Below are 18,041 nucleotides of genomic sequence, written 5' to 3'. Positions count from 1 at the left end.
CAGAGACTTAAAACGTTGCAATGGTCTAAGCTTCATTTCGTTGAGCACCGACATTACAAGCGGGCAGCCGTAAGGAGAACACGGGTCAGAGCCATAATGCTGGGATGAGATTCCTGCATTGCTTGAATGATCGTACAAGAGTGAAATGGACAGGATAAGAAATAGGGGACAGGAACACACAGAAGAAGAGTGGAATATAGATTTTACATTTTGGACACAATGGTGGGTCCTTTTTTGTACACCGTGGCCAATGGAACGAACGCTAGCCTCGGAACCCATTTTTTTTTGGTTTCAAAAGAAAAAAAGCCTGGGGGAACCTTGCAGGAACGGTGGTTTAGGAGTGGGAGTGAACCTTGTTATCTCCTAACCAATCAGAGTGCAGAGGGGCGTCGCTCTAAATTTGGTGACGTCAGTGTGTTCCGTGCACAGGCCGGGGGGGGGGGAGGGGAGGAGAGGCGGGGACATAGATTGGTGAAGCAATAGGAAGCGGCGCTGGTACCGAGCGCAAGGCTTTGGATCCGCCCTTCAAGACCTTCGATAGGGCTGGCTCCTCCAGTCTAATGGAACGCAGATGCACACAGGGTTTGGTTTGGATGTGTAGCACGCAGAGTGCATTTTAATGTCCTTTAACCCTAACCCTAACCCGCCATTGACATGCGTGAAGTGCAGCCACTAGCACAAACAGGAAGCGTCGCTCTGCCACACGCTGCAGGGGGGACGCCACAGCCATACATTTCTGGATATTTCTCCATGTCAACGATCAGTCTCTCCGCGTACATTGTGCCTCAACAACACCAAGTTGGGACTAGTCTGCAGGTTCGGAGTGGAAGAAGAGTTGCCATGCCCACGCGTACCTGGATGCATAAAGAAAATTTGGCACGAAGAAGGGTCGCTGGGCGGCACGTTGACAAGTGTAGGGGTTGTACATTTTGCACTCAAAAATTGACTTAAGACTGGGTAAAATGAACACTGTGGCTTTTATTGTGAAGAGACTGCAGATTTAGTACCTGTATTCGTGTTGGGTATTCTTTAACAGAGTTCACCAAACCGGGGCTTTGCCTACGGTGTCACAAAAGCGTGAACTGGTGGTGACTCTGGGCCCCAACACTCTCTTGCTTAATCTATACTTGGTTGTAGTTTTGCTATATCCGGCAAGTGACACCGACACTCAACAAAGTCTAAACCATGCTTCTGTTCCTTACTTCCCTCTCATCACTCAGCACTGTGAAAGAGAGGAACTCGTTTCCAGGCATGTCTGCCATGCATGACATCTAGGCGCTTTGATTGGATGTTGTCGAGGTGACAAAATATATAAATAAAACTGCCTTAAAACTTTTTTCCGGATGAAATTTGGGTAAAGTAAGGCTGCTTCCTCTTCCACTGGGCTACACCCACACGCTGTTCCTACCTGGGCTCATTTCCATGACAACAACATCACTTTCAATATTCTATGGAAGCCTGTCTCAAGTGACTTGGTTATATTGCCACCATTGTTGAATGTTTTGAAAGAGAATTCCTGTGCCAGTTCGGGCGTCCCATTATCCACTCTACTTGTCTGAATGAAAATGAGATGCCTCTGCCCGTCACTCCGGAGGTATCTCTGTGTTAAGACTAGTTCCATGCCGTACTCGAGGTATATCTATGCTGCTTTTTAACGTACAACTCTAGACCTTGTTTCTGTTCTATTATACATACTGTACGGGTCACTGTAGCACCATTGCTAACCCCTTGCCTGCAGCGTTAAAGCATTGTTATATCATACTGTACCTATCACTCCAACTGAGGAGGAATTATGCTGAAAACCCAAGTTTCCCCTTCTCGTTTGCAGCTGCCTGAGGGACTCAAAAGATGGACACTGCTGCTGTGGGTTAAAGATAAGAAGTTCTGCGTTGCAATATTGCTACTTACTTCCACGTATTCATTTTGTTTTGTGTGCGAGGGCCTGCTCTGGCATTCTGCAGCGTGTGTGTGACTGCGAAATGGATGCGCGTTGCAGATCTAATTATATGAGCTACTATGGCTGCGTGCGGTTCTATAGGGTGACTTGGCAGAAGATGAGCGGAGCAGTGAATCTGAGTCACAGAGTGTGTCTGGAGCATCGTCTGCCCTCTGTCACCAAGGACACCGTGGAAGGAAACATCTGGGGACCAATTTAATCAGAATCTCTCCTCTCCACCTCTCGCTCTTACTTACTGTCTCTCTCCAGGTCTTCTTGTCACAGCAGTCTCCTCTTCAGTCACTCGCTCGGTGCTTGTAACTACCCCTTCCTGTCCACTATAGCCCCCCCCCCGAAAATAGCCCATCTATAAGCTCACAACGTGTCGCGCTGTGACATGTTGTGAGCTTGTAGATCGTCTATTTTCGGGTGTGAGACACGATGTGCAGCCAAGTATAAATCTGGCATTCGCATCGCCTCCCATCATTCTCTTCCCTTCCGCTTTCCAAGTTCTTTTCCCTTCATGCAGTCTCCTTCAACCCTCCTCCCTCTCTCTATCTCTCTCTCCCCTTCCTTCCATCCATCCATCCATCCATCCATCTATCCACCACATATACTCACACCTGCCCTGGCTGCCAACAACTCTTCTTTCTCCCGGTTCCCCTCTCTCTCCTTCTCCTATCCCTGCATGTGTCTGCCTGTCTGCTTCTGTCCTATTATAGAAGCGCTGTTTGCAGCTGATGCTATGTGAATATGAATATAGTTGCTATCGGAGAGAGACCTCGTATGTCCATATCTCATCCGTATGGACAAATCCACTGCACTGCCCCACCACCACCACCACCACCAGGGTTGCCAGATCTGCTTATTATAATTTCCCCGCAAGGTTTTTAAAAAATATATTTTTTCAAAAAGCTGATGTTAAAGTGCTCATGTGGCCCATATTCGCTTCTTTTGGCCTGGTTTTCCTAGACCTGGTTGCTTGTTTCTCTCACAGAATCTGGCAACACTGACCACCACCACCAGCACCACCACCAGCTCCACCAGCTCCACCTGCTGACAGCCTGCCTGCTGGCCCGGGCCGATCACTCAGTGTTTATCCGTTAGCTCCATACAGCCTCTGTTTATGGAGGCAGCTCAAACACAGAGGTCATCAGATGCAAACGGACAGACGGACAAAACTCTGGGGTAACGTCGACAACAGATGCCCTGGGATAGAACTTTTGCTAGCACGTATGAGTGTGTGAGTGTGTGCACGCATTTGTGCATGGTGTGTGTGTGGGGAATTCAGTTTCAGCTTCACCCAGCTGATGGCTGCTCAGATAGGCAGGATGAGTGCTATTAGGGGTGAAGTGTATTGCTCAGGGACACTTCAACGCGTAGACATCGGCGGGCGGGGAGGTGAACCGGTGACCTTCCAATTACCAGACAGTGTCTCTACCCACTAAGCTACGGATGCCCCATCTGTGTGTTCATAGACATGCTTGGCCTTTGTTGGCAGCTGTGTGTGTGTGTGTGTGTGTGTGTGTGTGTGTGTGTGTGTGTGTGTGTGTGTGTGTGTGTGTGTGTGTGTGTGTGTGTGTGTGTGTGTGTGTGTGTGTGTGTGTGTGCGTGCGTGCAGACAGTATCTGTCTTGTTGCATCTGTGCGTGACTGTTATCCTACAGACGGCTATAGGCAGCTGGTGTTGAAACCCATCCAGATGGGTTGTAACTCTTTGCTGTTTTCTTGGCAAATCCAAACACAAAAATCACAGGAGGAAGTGTAGAAGAGTTACCCCAGCAGAGCTCAGCATCAACCTATCCTCCTGTCCGCGCCTCATCTGCTCCTTACATCATTTCATCTGTGACAGCTCGCTATTCTTTCTCACTCCCGCCGTCTCCCTCCCTCGCTCTTGTCCAACTGTTTGTATATCTCTCTCCTCTACACTGTTAGTTTTTCAATGTTTATACTTGCCAATCCTGAGTGTTCTTCTCATACTGTGTGTCTCTCTCTCTCAGTCTGTTACCCTGTCTCTCTCTTTTATTCTAACTCGCTAAATCCAAGTCTTGGTCTGTGCATCAATCTGCATCTCTGCCTCTTCATCTCCCTCCCTCTCTCATGCATCCCTTGGTCACCCATCAACCTTTTTCCCTGTTTCTATCCTGCATGTATTTCCCTCAGTCTGTCTCACTGTCTGCCTGCTTCTTCAAATGCATGTCCATCTATTTCTCTCTCCTTCATGTCTGTCTGTCTCTCCCTCCCCTCTCATCTCCAGTGCTGGGTGTTTGGTTAACCTCGTTTTGGCGTTCTCTCAGCCGTGACCTGCCGCCATCTGTTTAATTTCACATCTCCCCTCCCCCCACCTCTCTCCTCTCACCTGTCTCCCTTTCACTCTTTCTCTCTGTTATACTTTTCAAGACTCTACATAGTAAAATCCTGAGTGTTGATTCAACACTGAGAGTGTTCAACACAACGATAAGAATCATAACCAGGACTATTTGCTCAACACCACTGCCCTGGCTCCCTGTGTTATCAAACATAGCCCCTCCACATATCCGGCGAGAATAGAATTTACTCAAAGGTCAAAGACTCTCCCCATCTACCAATCCACACAGATATCTTCAAGACTGTTTGACTTCCATCTATCGACCAATTTGGAAGAACACCCCACCAGCTGACTTCACCATCCAATCAGGCTTGGGTAAAGGAATGGGAGTCCAAGGAGTTCCCAAACACCTGGACTCAGGCCCCACTCAACAGGTCCCTGGCACCAACCTCACAAGGAGACAGTGGTCAATCCTTCATTCAGGACTGGACATGGCCCGTGCTTGACCAGCCTTCACAAATGGGTCAGTAGCCCAAGCCCACTTTGTGCTTGTGGAGGAGCAAAAAAAGAAGGAGCACATGTTTAGAGCTTGCCCTCTCCAAAGACTAAAAGGAGGATTAGTCACCCTCCATACTGCAGATCAGGAGGCAATTGCTTGGCTTAAGGACTTTGCATTCGATAAATAAATAAATACTGAGAGTGTACATTAACATTCTGTTTCCTGTGTGGTGCTGCACGCTGTGAGGTGCAATGCTCTAAACTTTGAAATTGCTCCCAAGAACTCTGCAAATGAGACTTTGTGCGTTTTAATCAGTTTAATGCTGGACTGAAATTACCAATGCCATACTGCAATTCAGAGCACTCGAGTGGATCAAGAACTTTGACAGCGTTCTATTGTTACCCTATCTACACTGCTACATTAGCAGGGTGATCATGCCACTAAAGTCGTACATGAATAGCTCAACCAACAAAATACATTTCACAAAGACCAACTAGAGCAACAGAAGAAGTCCTAACAAATATATGTACTGTTTAAGCAATGATGATTACTCAGAGCCTGTATTCACAGGCAGAAAAATAACTAATGATTAGAGCAAATACATCGCTCGATTCCTACAAATCAGTTACGAATTCTGTCCTCTCCTTGCCGACCTGACCTCTAAAACAAATTACTTGGATAACCAATTCAGACGTAACAACCTTCGGTTTGATGATTATGCTGAAACCAAATCTGAAACATGGCATGAATCTGAGACCTAGGAAAAAATAAAAACTAATAGGCACAATAGCACTTAAAGCTGGATACTACAGTCATCGAGCTGGAGTGGGAACCCTGGACTGGAAAGTTTGATGCTGAAAGACTTTAATTCTTTTTTATTAAATCTCGAAAATAATGTGAAACATTTTTTTTTTTTTTTAAACATTTTAACAACAGAAATCTTGAATATTTTTTATAAATGTTTTCTGATGGGGGTCCGCAGCCAATGCATATAGAATTTGTGAGCCTTTGACATGATTAAAGTTTGAGAACCACTGGTTTAAAACTCTTTTATCTCTCTCTCTCTGTCTGTCTGTGTCTGTCTCCCTCTCTCTCTCTCTGTCTGTCTCACACTTATCTGTCCATTTGTCAGCCAGTGCCTATAGTGTCATCTCACCTGTGACCTGTAGGAGCAGCTGGACCTTGAATCCAACCGTCTGTCTGTTTGTCTGTCTGTCTGTCTGCCTGTTCTTATCTACCAAGCACACCTGGCCTACATGCCAAGCTCTCTGGCTTGGCTAGTCAACCTCCTATAGTCCCCTCTCACACGCACACGCACACACACACACACACACACACACACACACACACACACACACACACACACACACACACACACAGCACAGTATATATACTGGAACATGGTAATAGACCTGCCACACACACACACACAATTACTGCTCAATCCACAGAATCAGCTGTATTGTAGGAGCATACAAAGAAGTAGGTGTGTAAGGGCGGAGGGAGGCGGGAAAGGAGGATTGGATGGGTGTGTGTGTGTGTGTGTGTGTCTGGTAGTCCATATAGAGTCCATTTTCTGTGTACTGTGCTTGTATGTGTGTTCATTGATTTGTGCATGTTTTTATATGAGTGTGCGTGTGTACCTTTGGGACTTCTGTGTGTTTTCTCTATTGGGTCTGTGCTTTTATAAGGGGTGTGTGTGTGTGTGTGTGTGTGTGTGTGTGTGTGTGTGTGTGTGTGTGTGTGTGTGTGTGTGTGTGCTTTTATAAGCTGTGTGTGTGTGTGTGTTTGTGTGTGTGCTGTTTTTTTCCCCCTTTCTTTTTTCAATCAGTGATAAGTGTAAGTTATCAGTGGGTAATCTTCTAATGAACTGGCACACCGCAGATAGAACCGCCTCCATCAAACTCCTCAATGGAAGAGGGAGCACGCAGGGCCCAGCCTCCCTCCGCCACTCTAATTCACTCAATCATTCCTTCCCTCTCTCTACCTCCATTTATCCCTGTTATTACTCTGTCGCTCAGTCCCTGCTTCCCTCCACCAAAGCCCCCCCCCCCCCCCCCCGCCCGCTCCATCCCTTCCTTCTCCTTCCATTCCACCCTGCAAACCTTTACGTGCCCCCCAGTGTTGCTCCCTCTAAATGCTCTACCACTCCCTCGCTCCGCCCATCCATCCTTTCTTCTCTCCATCTCTACGTCACGTACCGCATCCGTCCCTGCATTAGTCCCTCCACCACCACTCCCTCCATGCTTCTTTCTAAACCGCTCTCTATTTTCCTATCAAGCTGCATTCATTCTTCAGTTGCTCCCTCACCAGTATAGCTCTCTCTCTGCCTCCCCCTCTCTCCGTCCATCTTCCTATGACTTCCTCATCCCTCTCTCCATGCTCAATGTTGTTCTTTTTTAATCCGTTAAGACCTGGGACGCATCTGTGTCACTTTTTGATTTGATTTGAGCTAAAAAAGCATTATTTTACACTTTGGCTATTCAAAAATTGCAGATCTACAAGCTCATAGCGCGGAGTGCGCTACGAGCTTGCATATCTGCTATTTTTGAAAAATCGTGAAAATGTGTGCAAATCTTTGAATATATATATATTTTTAAAACGAACATTTGTAATTCAAATCGTTGCTTCTGGCGGTCATTGGAACAAAATATTTTGAGATGGGGGTCCGCGGCCAAATACATATAATTTTGTGGGTCCTTGACATGAAAAAGTTTGAGAACCACTGACAGCAACATAGGTTTTTTTCAAAAAACTGTTAGGATTTAGAAGAGATTTAGTAGAATCGGTCTCAGGTCTTAATGGGTTTAAGTTTGACAACCAGATTGTCCGATTTTAATTTGACGAGTTAATTCAACTGGGTCCATACAGGTCCATTGCTACACTCTCAGAGTTAACCAAGACTGCTGTGATAACTGTGACCCATCTATCCATTCATCCTTGCATTCATGAGACGGCCCTTCTCTTTACTATACCTCTACCTCTACTTCATCTTTCACTTACCCACCTCTCTGTTTCCCTCACACACCCCCCATTTCCTCTGTTGCCTGCCTCCATAGTTCAGTGCTCTGCTTCCATTTCTGTTTGTGCCTCCGCCCCTCTACCTGCCCCTGAAGAAAAACAAACGCACCAGTGATGCGTGGAGCTCGCCACAGCACGTTACTCACCCGCGCCTTTCTCTTTCGGGCTATACAGAACGCCGAACGTTCAACACTGAGTGAACACCAAAAAAAAAAAAAACTCTCCCAAACCAACCAGCACCCGCCTTGCTATTAACAGCCGTAACTCAAGCAAACGGTGTGCGCCCGCGCCGAGCTGCTAACGACGAGACAGTCGCTTAGACTCTTTTTAGTAGAGCGGCACAGCGCCGTTTCTTCTTCGCTCAATTAATCCGGCTCAGTGCAGGACCGCATTTGACTGTCATCACAAGCCTAATGAAGAGAATGCCGCTTTGAGCTGTTTGTAGTGAGTGGCCCTGGTCGTCTCAAGCTGTCAGTTTCGCCTGCAGCCCTGGCTCGACAAGCATTTTGTCCTTGTCTCTCTGTCTGTCTCTCTCTCTCTCTCTCTCTCTCTCTCTCTCTCTCTCTCTCTATCCCTCCCTCCCTCCCTCTCTCTCCCTCATTTGTTCCTCTGTGTTGGGGCTTGGAGAGACAAATCCCCCTTCGTCATCTCTGAGGAACACAGGAGGCACTGCGGCCCTGGGAAGCTTCATTAGGGTTTAATAACCTGAGCACCAACTACCATGAGTGTGTGTGCCTATCATTGACGTTTGTGTGTGGGCGGTCTGTGCGGGTAGGTTTGTGTGTGTGTGTGTGTGTGTGTGTGTGTGTGTGTGTGTGTGTGCGCCTGCGTGCGTGCCTGCATGCGTTGTGTGTTTGTGTGTCTTGGGGAATAACCAATGCAGGTGTGCGTGCAGATTCCAGTGTACAGTACATGCATACATACAGGAATACATGCCTGTGTATACACATTCCCCAAGCATACGCAAGTGCCTGTGAGTGTGAACACATTGACGTGCACGTGTGTGTCCTCAGAGAGCGAGGCTAGCTCAGAGCCACAATGCGTCCTATTCAGCAGGGTCTCAGGATTAATATGTAATTTCATTCAAAGGGGCAAATTGGGTTTTTTACTGCACTAATCTTCATTTTGCTAAGAAGAATGAGCCGGGGCATTTAAAAATGGAGTGAGTTAATGAAAGACTTATAAGACTGTTGGATGGATAGATGGCGGGTGGGGGCGGGCGGAATGTTACTTCCCTACCAAAACAATAACTGCCAATCGGAATCAAACTCGTTGAAGTATAGGAATAATTTGCCACACGGTGTGTTTCACTGTGTAATTAAGGACTAACCACATAAAACGCTAGTGTCCCTATTCTGGGGTGAACATTCAGCAAAGACAGCAGATCTACAGGCTCACAGCGGCGTGTATAGTGTATGATAAGATGTCTATTGTCATTGCATTCAGAATACAACCAAATTCCACTCAGCATAATACAATAAACTGTTTGGTTTGTCATGATTCATGTCACAAGTCATTAAAAAAAGTCCGTAATTTTCACACAAAAGTATGTATTTTCACTTATTTACTAGATTATTTAAGAGATTTGGTGTTGAGGGAATATAAGGTTTAAAATGGTTAATGTATAGTATATATGTTGCATCTGTATGAGTGTTTACAGTATTTCAGTGGAGTTTAACATATTGGAGGAGGATGTCAGAGCGAGGCTGAACTGCAGGAAGAAGGCTATAATCGCTACTCATTTACATGTTGCATTTATATGTTAGGCACGCTCTTGTCTGGAGGGGCTTGCATTAAGTGCAACAGAAGAAGCAGCTGAATTCCTGATGTGTGAACATTACAAGCAGGCAGAAGTTAAAAAAAAAGTGCTAAAGTTTTGATAGGTAAAGATGAGAAGTAATTACAGCCCGAAACAAACCCAGTGAAATTTGTGAAATATGCCTCTTGATTTACATCCTTTTTATGGGGGGGGGGGGGTGCACCGTGACAGCAGCAGCTAAAGCACAGTCACTAAACCGCAAAGCGCCAAACCACAACTGCCATTCATAATCCCACTGTGAAACGCGTGATTAGAATGCCACGTGATTGCGTCCCCTGCCACATTTCAATAATACCTTTCTGTATCAGTGAGTAAATGCGACAGTAACTAAGCTAGAGAGAGAGAAAAAATGCTGTGCGCACAGTGTGAAGACTGACAAATAATGAATTCCGACTAGCATCCCCCTTCCTGCCTAATCACATTGAGGAATCAGCAATACCACTTTCCTCCCAATCTCTTGCTGTGAATACATTGAAGGAAAAGAAGTCATGATCCACAAAATGATTTTCTGCGATGTTATCAGCTCGTATGTGGAATCGGTATAGGGGACAGAGTGCATTTTATTAAAACTACATGCAGTAGTGCATTTTATTAAAACCACATATATTAAAAATTAACCGATGGTTGAAGGAATGTTTATTTTTCCTCCCCAGTTAACCACATGAACCCTTGTGTCCCTATTCTGGGGGCGAACAAAAATGGCAGATCTACGTCGCGGACCCCGGTGATTTAAAATATATCATTTGTATTTGCAGATTTTCATTCACAGTTACAATCACAGTGCAGGGGTTCATATGTAACATTATCAAGCATCATATTCCAGTACATTCATGAATGTCCATCATTGTCAGTGGTGTCGTCTTGTTGGGTTCTATATTCAATATATATATATATATATATATATATATATATATATATATATATATATATATATATATATATATATATATATATATATATATATATATATATATATATATATATAAATAAATAGTGGGATTCAACTGTATATAAGTCTTACAAGTGTATAATTATATAATACTTGTTAGTATTTTCAGCACCCAAATACCTCACCTTTCGAAATTCACATGAATCTAGAGGAAATGTCAAAAATGCCGTTTGTAATAGTGGTCATATGGGATCTGCGCACGCTTTAATCTTTGTAGGTGCGCATGTGTGGCCAAAACGTTTCCGGGTCGGAAAAATCGGGCGGGGAAGATAATAACCAATACTCGCTCCTCCCACAACAACCACAAACTGTGTTTGTACTGGGCAGCTCACAGGTGTGAATGTGTCACTGTGTGAGAGTGAAGCATGGCATTGCTGAAAAGTGAACCTACCCTGGATAAATGGACAAGAAGAAGAAGAACGTCTTCTTGCATTTGTAAAAAACCTGTTGGGGCCCAGGTTAATCAAGGTTACGGCAAACCCCCAGCGCTCTACAACATCAAATCTCTACAAACTCATTCCCGACCTCATTCAGTGAATGGCTGCTGATGGCCGATTCACCTCCCCCCCAAATGCCCATAATAGCCCTGATGAGAGAGGAAAAACCCATTCCTTTTTTTCTTTTTAATCTTCCCCCGAATCCTCCCTCCCTCTGTTCCTTTTCTCCTGTCGTCCTCCTTTTGCTCCTCCCACCCTGTCCCATCCTCCCATCCCAGGGCACGGCTAGATGGACTGGGGAGATTTACAGTCGGGGGTCGCCCGGTGGTTCTAATTAGCTTAAGTAGGTTGGGTGGAATAAGCACTTCCTCACTGAGACACAGCCAAGTCCCACTGCTCTGTCTGACTAAGCACAGAGAGAGAGAGAGAGAGGGAAAGAGAGAGAGATGCCATGGATGGACACAGACCACAGACAGGCTATCTTGTCCTCTCTCATCCTCATCATCATCTCTGTCTGTCTGTCTGTCTGTCTGTCTGTCTGTCTGTCTGTCTGTCTGTCTGTCTCCCACTCTCATTCTCCTAGTCGTCTTTTTCTCTCTGTTCATTTTGCTCTTTCAAGATTTCTTCTCTTCTTTCTGTCTCTTGTCTCAATCCCTCTCATCTGTCGCTAACACTCAGGATTTTACCGTATACGTTCTCTCTCTCTTTCCACCTAATCTCCAGTGGAGGGTTCGATTCTCCAGAAAAATATGCGACTACAGAAAATCTGCATTGCGAAGCACCAGAAACTGTAGAAGAGAGAAGCGTTTTTTAAGAAAAATAAATTGTGTTTTTATTAAAAAAGAAAAACAAATGAGGATGAATCTGTGATGGATTCGGTTCATTTCCTTGGCTGTTTTGTTTGTCACTCTACATCCAAACCCTCCCCTCCCCTCAGGGCGCGCCTCCTGTCCCTTGCCACCAACTTGTAAATAAGAATTTTAATAAGAATTTTATCTCCTGTTTGCATGTCTCGCTATCTGCCAGGCGAACAAAGCCAATTCGATGTATGTACAGCCAGATAATTTCCTTCCATGTTGACCCAAGCTACCCTGTCTCTGCTCCTACCCACCCAACCTCCCTGTCTAAGTAGGGACGAGGGAGTACCCTTGACAGAGACAGACGATGAGACAGACAGGCGGGAAGAGACTGAGAGAGAGAGAGACAGACAGCGAGAGAGAGAGACTGAGGTAGATCGAAAGAGGGAGAGAGACAGAGAGGGAGAGAGACCGACAGACAGAGAGAGACAGTGAGACAGACACAGAGAGACAGACACACAGGGAGAGACAGACAGACAGGGAGAGAAAGATCCAGAGCACACGATGTCCACCAGTCACTGAAATGCACACTGGCATGCAAGTGTGCGCACACGCACAGATGCATGCATGGCATGCATACCAATAACCACAGATGGATGGATGGATGGAGGGACGAATAGTAAATGGGTGGATGGACTGACAGACACAGAGAGAGGAGAGACGGAGAAAGAGAAGGAGTTGAGAGAGAGAGAGAGAGAGCTCCTTGTTTCTTTATTTTGCCTAGTGGCACAGCTCTGCTTAGCTGAAAGGCCTCCCACAGCATGACAGAACACCCCCCCCCCCACCTCTCTCTGTCCCTCGCATCCTCTCCTGCTCTCTTTTCCCCATTTCCCCTCTCTCTCTTTCGCTCTCTCTCATTATCTCTATCCTCTCTCTCTCTCGCTCTCGCTCTCTCTCTCTCCCTCTCTCTCTCTCCCTCTCTTCTTTCCAGCACTTTCTCTCTATATCTCCTTGCATTGGTGACATTCCTCAAGTGCTGTGATTCAACAATTCCTACTACAAACATTTCTGAAATCGAAATAAGCGATCCATGGCTTGACAGAGAGACATAACGGGACAGAGATTGCAGGCTTACAATATAGATCGCTTCTCAGTCCTCTCTGTCTTTCTGACGCCGCTCTTCACTCATGCTGTCTTCATGGTTGAGGAAGAATATGTGTGTGTTTGTGTAAAAGAGAGAGAGTGTTTCTCTGCGTGCGTGCGCGCATCTTAGGCGAGGCTGTGTGTGCGTGTGCGTGTGCAGGTGCGCACGTGCGTATGTCTCTTAGGTGAGGTTGTGTGTGTGTGTCGCACTTGACTGCTCAGTCAGATAGAGGCAGATATGAAGCTGGATTGACTGACTGGCAAACAGTCTTGCATGCTGAGAGGAATACTAACATGGACACACACACACACACACACACACACACACACACACACACACACACACACACACACACACACACACACACACACACACACACACACACACACAATATAAGGGAGGGGTGATATGCTCACAGTGGAATTTAAGGATTTTTGGCTGTGAGGTCAGGGTGCATTGTTGTATTTACAGCTTGTTTGGCTGGCCATCTTGACACGTTCTCCAGCCTACACACGTGCACGCACGCACGCTCACACACACACACACACACACACACACACACACACACACACACACACACACTCTAACACGACCCAGCGAGATGCACAGGCACGCAACAACCTGCTGCAATACAAGCTGTTGGGCTGTTGCCCACAGTCACAGCAGACACCACAACTCTCTCCAACATTTCAACTTTGACTGATTCGCTCTGATTGCTGCCAAATTACACAGCTCTTCACTAAACACACAGAAGCACATACAAATACACGCACACATTTACCCATCCAAACACGCCTCTCCGTGTCAAATAGCGCGAAACCTCCTGATGTACAGGGTCACAAGCCAACAATAGCCGATCTAAAAACCCAGGCGTCGTGCCACGTTGTGAGCTTGTAGATCAGCTGCTTTTGGCGTGCTACTCTGGCCTACGACCAAGTGTACATCGGGCTGACAAAGTGGGGTCCAGGGACCCTCTGGGTTCCTTGAGTGGGTTCCAAATGGACCATTACGGGTCTGAGTGTACAAATGGAACCAAATGGTCCATTTGTGCACTCTCAGGGTCATGGGGGACCTTGAAAATTAAAAGTTTGAAAACCACTGGGCTAACACGCCGTCGATGCCGGAGCGCTAGAGGGCAACAGTCTAGAAGCAGACCCACCATTAAACATGCATGCTCAGGGCTGGCAGGTGCACCGGTAAAGCTCGCCAGAGATCAAACTGATCGAAGCTGTATTTGATGAAAAGGGAGGAGAGATGTGCTCATAGTGGAATTTAAAGGGATCTTCGGCTCAGGCGTTTGGTGTTGTTTTTACAACTACTCCACAAGCCCTTGTTGAGATTCCGGCTTGTTTCTTTGGAACATGCCTGCTGAGCAAAATTGCTGCAGACCATAAAATGCTCAGTGTTAATGTAACTCTGAGAGCATGAAAATGGACGCAAAAATAATGCCATTTGTAAACTGTCAGAGATTAATCACCCCGGAGGATTGTGTCCCCAGACTCCCCACAGTGTTAGCAGGTTGGTAATGTTCTTCAGTCTAGAGCTGGACAATATATCGATATAATATTGATATTGTGATATGATATAAGACTAGATATGAGACTATGAGATCTGTGTCAAGTTCTGTCTCCCTGTTGTTTTCTTGTTGTATTGTTTTTAGTTGCAGTTGTTGGGTTGTCTTTTATTTTATTAACAATGTTTTCCTTAGTTCTGTGTTGTAGCTAGGTTTTAATGTTGCTGTGTTCCTTTTATTTTGTAATAAAAGGAACACACTAGTGTTTCCAGTCTGCCCTAGCTGTTGCTACCTGTCTTGTCTTACCTGTGTCTTATTGAGCCCTATTCAATCATGTGCTAATTGTTCTTCTTGTGTCCTGTTAGTCCCTGTCTATTTAAGCCCACCTGTGGTTGTTGTTAATTGAGTTTGTCTATTGTATTGTGAGAAAGTCTGCATTGTTCTGGATTCCTTGTATATTTTTTAGTGTTTACCCGCAGTGTAGTTTCTTAGTTAATGTATTATGCTCCTCATGTTCCCTGTCATATTAAAACTCCTGCATTTGGACTGCTGTATTTTGAAAATCAACTGAACGAAAGGTACATGGAGACTGTGCCTCTGCCTCATTGTACTGTGATTGGGTGACTCCTACCTTCTCCTCACTCACACCTTGACACTAGATTTTTGATATCCTAATATACTACAATATATGATAACAAATCCCTTGTATAGGCTACATTTCCTTTATATTGAATAAACAGATTCTGATTAAATGTTCTCTTTTCCTGGTCTTAAAGGAGCACTTCACCCATTTTCAACCATATCTTCATAATTGGTCCTCAGTAATGCTCATTGTAAGATGGCTCCATTTCTGTCTACTGACTGTGTCAGAGGTGCATGCGCTTTGGACAATTCAGGAACCTTCCTACCATTGATGTCATCATCGGTTGGGATTCCAAGCTAATGGAAACTACAGTCTATTGTCTTCCTGGAAAGTTAGCATGCTGAAATAGAAGCCAATGTTTTTGCATCATAAAAATTACAAGAAAGATTGAAAATGATGTAATCAGTGGGAACTGTCCACAGTCCACCTCAGACATGCAGACAGAATATATAATGAGCAATAGTGAGGACCATTATATAAAGATATGTTTGAAAAATGGATGACGTGCTCTGCTCAAAGGTTGCATTTTACAATTAAGTGATAGAATGTTCTAAACTTTAGGCTATTAGACTCTTGTAGGCTGAGTGAAATGAACAACCAATGCTTCTACCTGTTAAGTAATCACATCCAGTGATTACTGCTACTTATTGTTATTCTTTCATTGTTTGTGTTTTTGTTGCTGAATCACTTGAATCAAATGGTCTTTTCTCAAAAAATATTGTAAATTATTCCGAAAGTACCAACAGTCATCCCAAAAATATTGTCACATTATCAATATCAAGTATATTAGCTAAACATTGTGACCAAACATTTGATTTGTTCATAATAGCCCAGCCCAACGTGTGTGTGTGTGTGTGTGTGTGTGTGTGTGTGTGTGTGTGTGTGTGTGTGTGTGTACACAGATGCTGGACATGAATCACCAAGCACAAAACCAAAATGTCATAATTACATACAGAATATTTTCTATAGATGCTACAGGTACAATATAAAAACACGCGCGCGCGCGCGTACACGCACACACACACAATTAAAAGACACCGTTGGTCTACCTTGGTCCGGAGGGGCTCCGTATCCTCCAGGATGGAAATGAACGGAATCTCCAGGAAGGAGGACAGAAACTCCACCTGGATCAGCTCCTCGGAGGAGCGGGGGAACGCCAGCACGGCGGACACCCCTCTGACCACCAGGTCCTGGCAGGCGCTACGGGACAGCGACTCCGGGTCGCCTCCCGCGGGCGTCCGCGCCACCATCTCCAGGCTGAGGTTGTAGGGCAGCAGGGGAGACATCTGGGAGGTGGTCGCGGTGGTGGCGGAGGAGGAGGAGGAGGACGACGACGAGGAGTCCGACCCGGGCCCGGTGGTCTGGTGCCGGAGGCTGGCCAGGGCGCGGTTGAGCGCGTTCTGTATCCGTGCCGGCTGGCGGCTTGGCAGGAGCGCGCCGAGGCGCACCGTGTGTCCGATCCGCGCCAGGATGTGGCAGGGCTGCGGGTGCGGGCGGCAGGGCTCCGGGGAACAGGAGAGGACGGCCAGGACGAGCAGCAGGAGCAGCGGTCTGGCGGTGGAGGAGGACAGGAGAGCATGTGGTCTGCCGAGGGTGAAGCCGCGCGTCCATAAGGTCCAGGGTCCAGAGAGAGACACCATGCTGCTGTGGCTCCGGCAGAGAGCAGAGGAGGACTGGGCTCCGCTCGGCAGGAGATGGCATAGCTCCCTCTTTTCTCCCGGCTCCCCCGCTTCCCCTCCGACTTGGTTGTTTTGTTATTCCCCCCTTTGTTTCTTTTCTCTCTGTTCTTTGATGTGGACAGTCTGTCGACGGTGGTTCTGTCTATTGACGTTTTAGTTTCTCCCCTTTTCAAAGTTTCTGCGGTTGACAGCTGGGGGGGGGAAAAGATGCGCTGGAGAGGAGAGAGGAGAGCAGAGCGCACAGCTATACGGTCGCCGGTCGCCCCGCTTCTGTCAGTCTCTGCTGACGAGCAGAGCGCTAGAGGAGGAACACCAGCTGTAGTGTGTGCGTGCGCGTGCGCGCGTGTGTGTGTGTGTGTGTGTGTGTGTGTGTGTGTGTGTGTGTGTGTGTGTGTGTGTGTGTGTGTGTGTGTGTGACACTGTGCATGCGTGCGTGCGTGTACATGTGCGCGCGCGCCTGCCCGTTAAATCTAACCTCTGTCATGGAGCCTGCCTCTGGTAGAATTTTAATGAAATTTTGGTTGGTACTAAGGTTTCATTCCCCTTTTCCCCAGTTCTAGCTCTTTGCGTTTTTAATTACACAATATTGTAGATTCTGACTTATCAGACATTTTTTACTTCCAATTCATTCATGGTTGGGATTGGAACATGGAGCACCCGTTAGGACGTTACTTGATTAACTCGTTTTAGGCCAAAGGAGACCATCAATCCTCAGTGTGGGCGTAGAACTATTTGGCAAGGCTGGCGACCAGACCTTGTTGAAATCTCAATTTTGCACTGAAATATATTCTCATTTCGCACTTCAACCTTAAAAAAACATTCATTGTGCAACCACATATTTTTGGCACAATGGTCCGCACTAATGATATGAGATAATGCGTGTGCCGACTAATTATAAGCACATGAGCCTCATTCAACCAGTCATTCATTTTGTTCCCTTCACCTGTTGTAATTTACCGTCTTCAGGCCAGAGCATAAACCTCGATGCCGAGGAAGAGTAATCTTGCCCGCTGGGGTGTGTTATCTGTGTTCAGTCTCTCCCTGGTAATTTTTCGGGTGTCAGTTATGAGTGGAAACCAAGATCATCCTTTTTCCTCTGTTTTCTTCGCCTTATCTCCCTGCATCTCTTTTGTTGACAGGAGCTGAGCCCTGAGACGACGAGAGCTTTCAGATGAGCATGGGCTATTTGAGGTGTGACAAGCAAAGGTTTCACTGGCACTCCAGGGGAATAGAGCTATTGTCACTAACACACACACGCACACAGCCAGGGAGATAGAGACACACGCACACACACACA

At 46.2% G+C, this 18,041-nt stretch overlaps 1 protein-coding gene across 1 annotated transcript in view; it reads right to left on the bottom strand.

Annotated features, from left to right (window-relative positions):
* LOC308075140 (glutamate receptor ionotropic, NMDA 3B-like) overlaps nucleotides 1-16,938 on the bottom strand; it is a 104,539-nt gene extending 87,601 nt beyond the window's left edge. Inside the window, exon 1 of the mRNA XM_080414790.1 lies at nucleotides 16,115-16,938. Within this exon, the coding sequence (XP_080270916.1) occupies nucleotides 16,115-16,705 (591 nt within the window). The 5' untranslated portion in view covers nucleotides 16,706-16,938. The remainder of the gene's footprint in view (nucleotides 1-16,114) is intronic.
* Nucleotides 16,939-18,041: the final 1,103 nt, after the last annotated feature.

The sequence above is a fragment of the Gymnoscopelus braueri genome (genome assembly GCF_963280865.1).
Source record: "Gymnoscopelus braueri genome assembly, chromosome: 19".
NCBI lineage: Eukaryota > Metazoa > Chordata > Actinopteri > Myctophiformes > Myctophidae > Gymnoscopelus > Gymnoscopelus braueri.
This window is presented reverse-complemented; position numbering and strand designations above follow the sequence as displayed.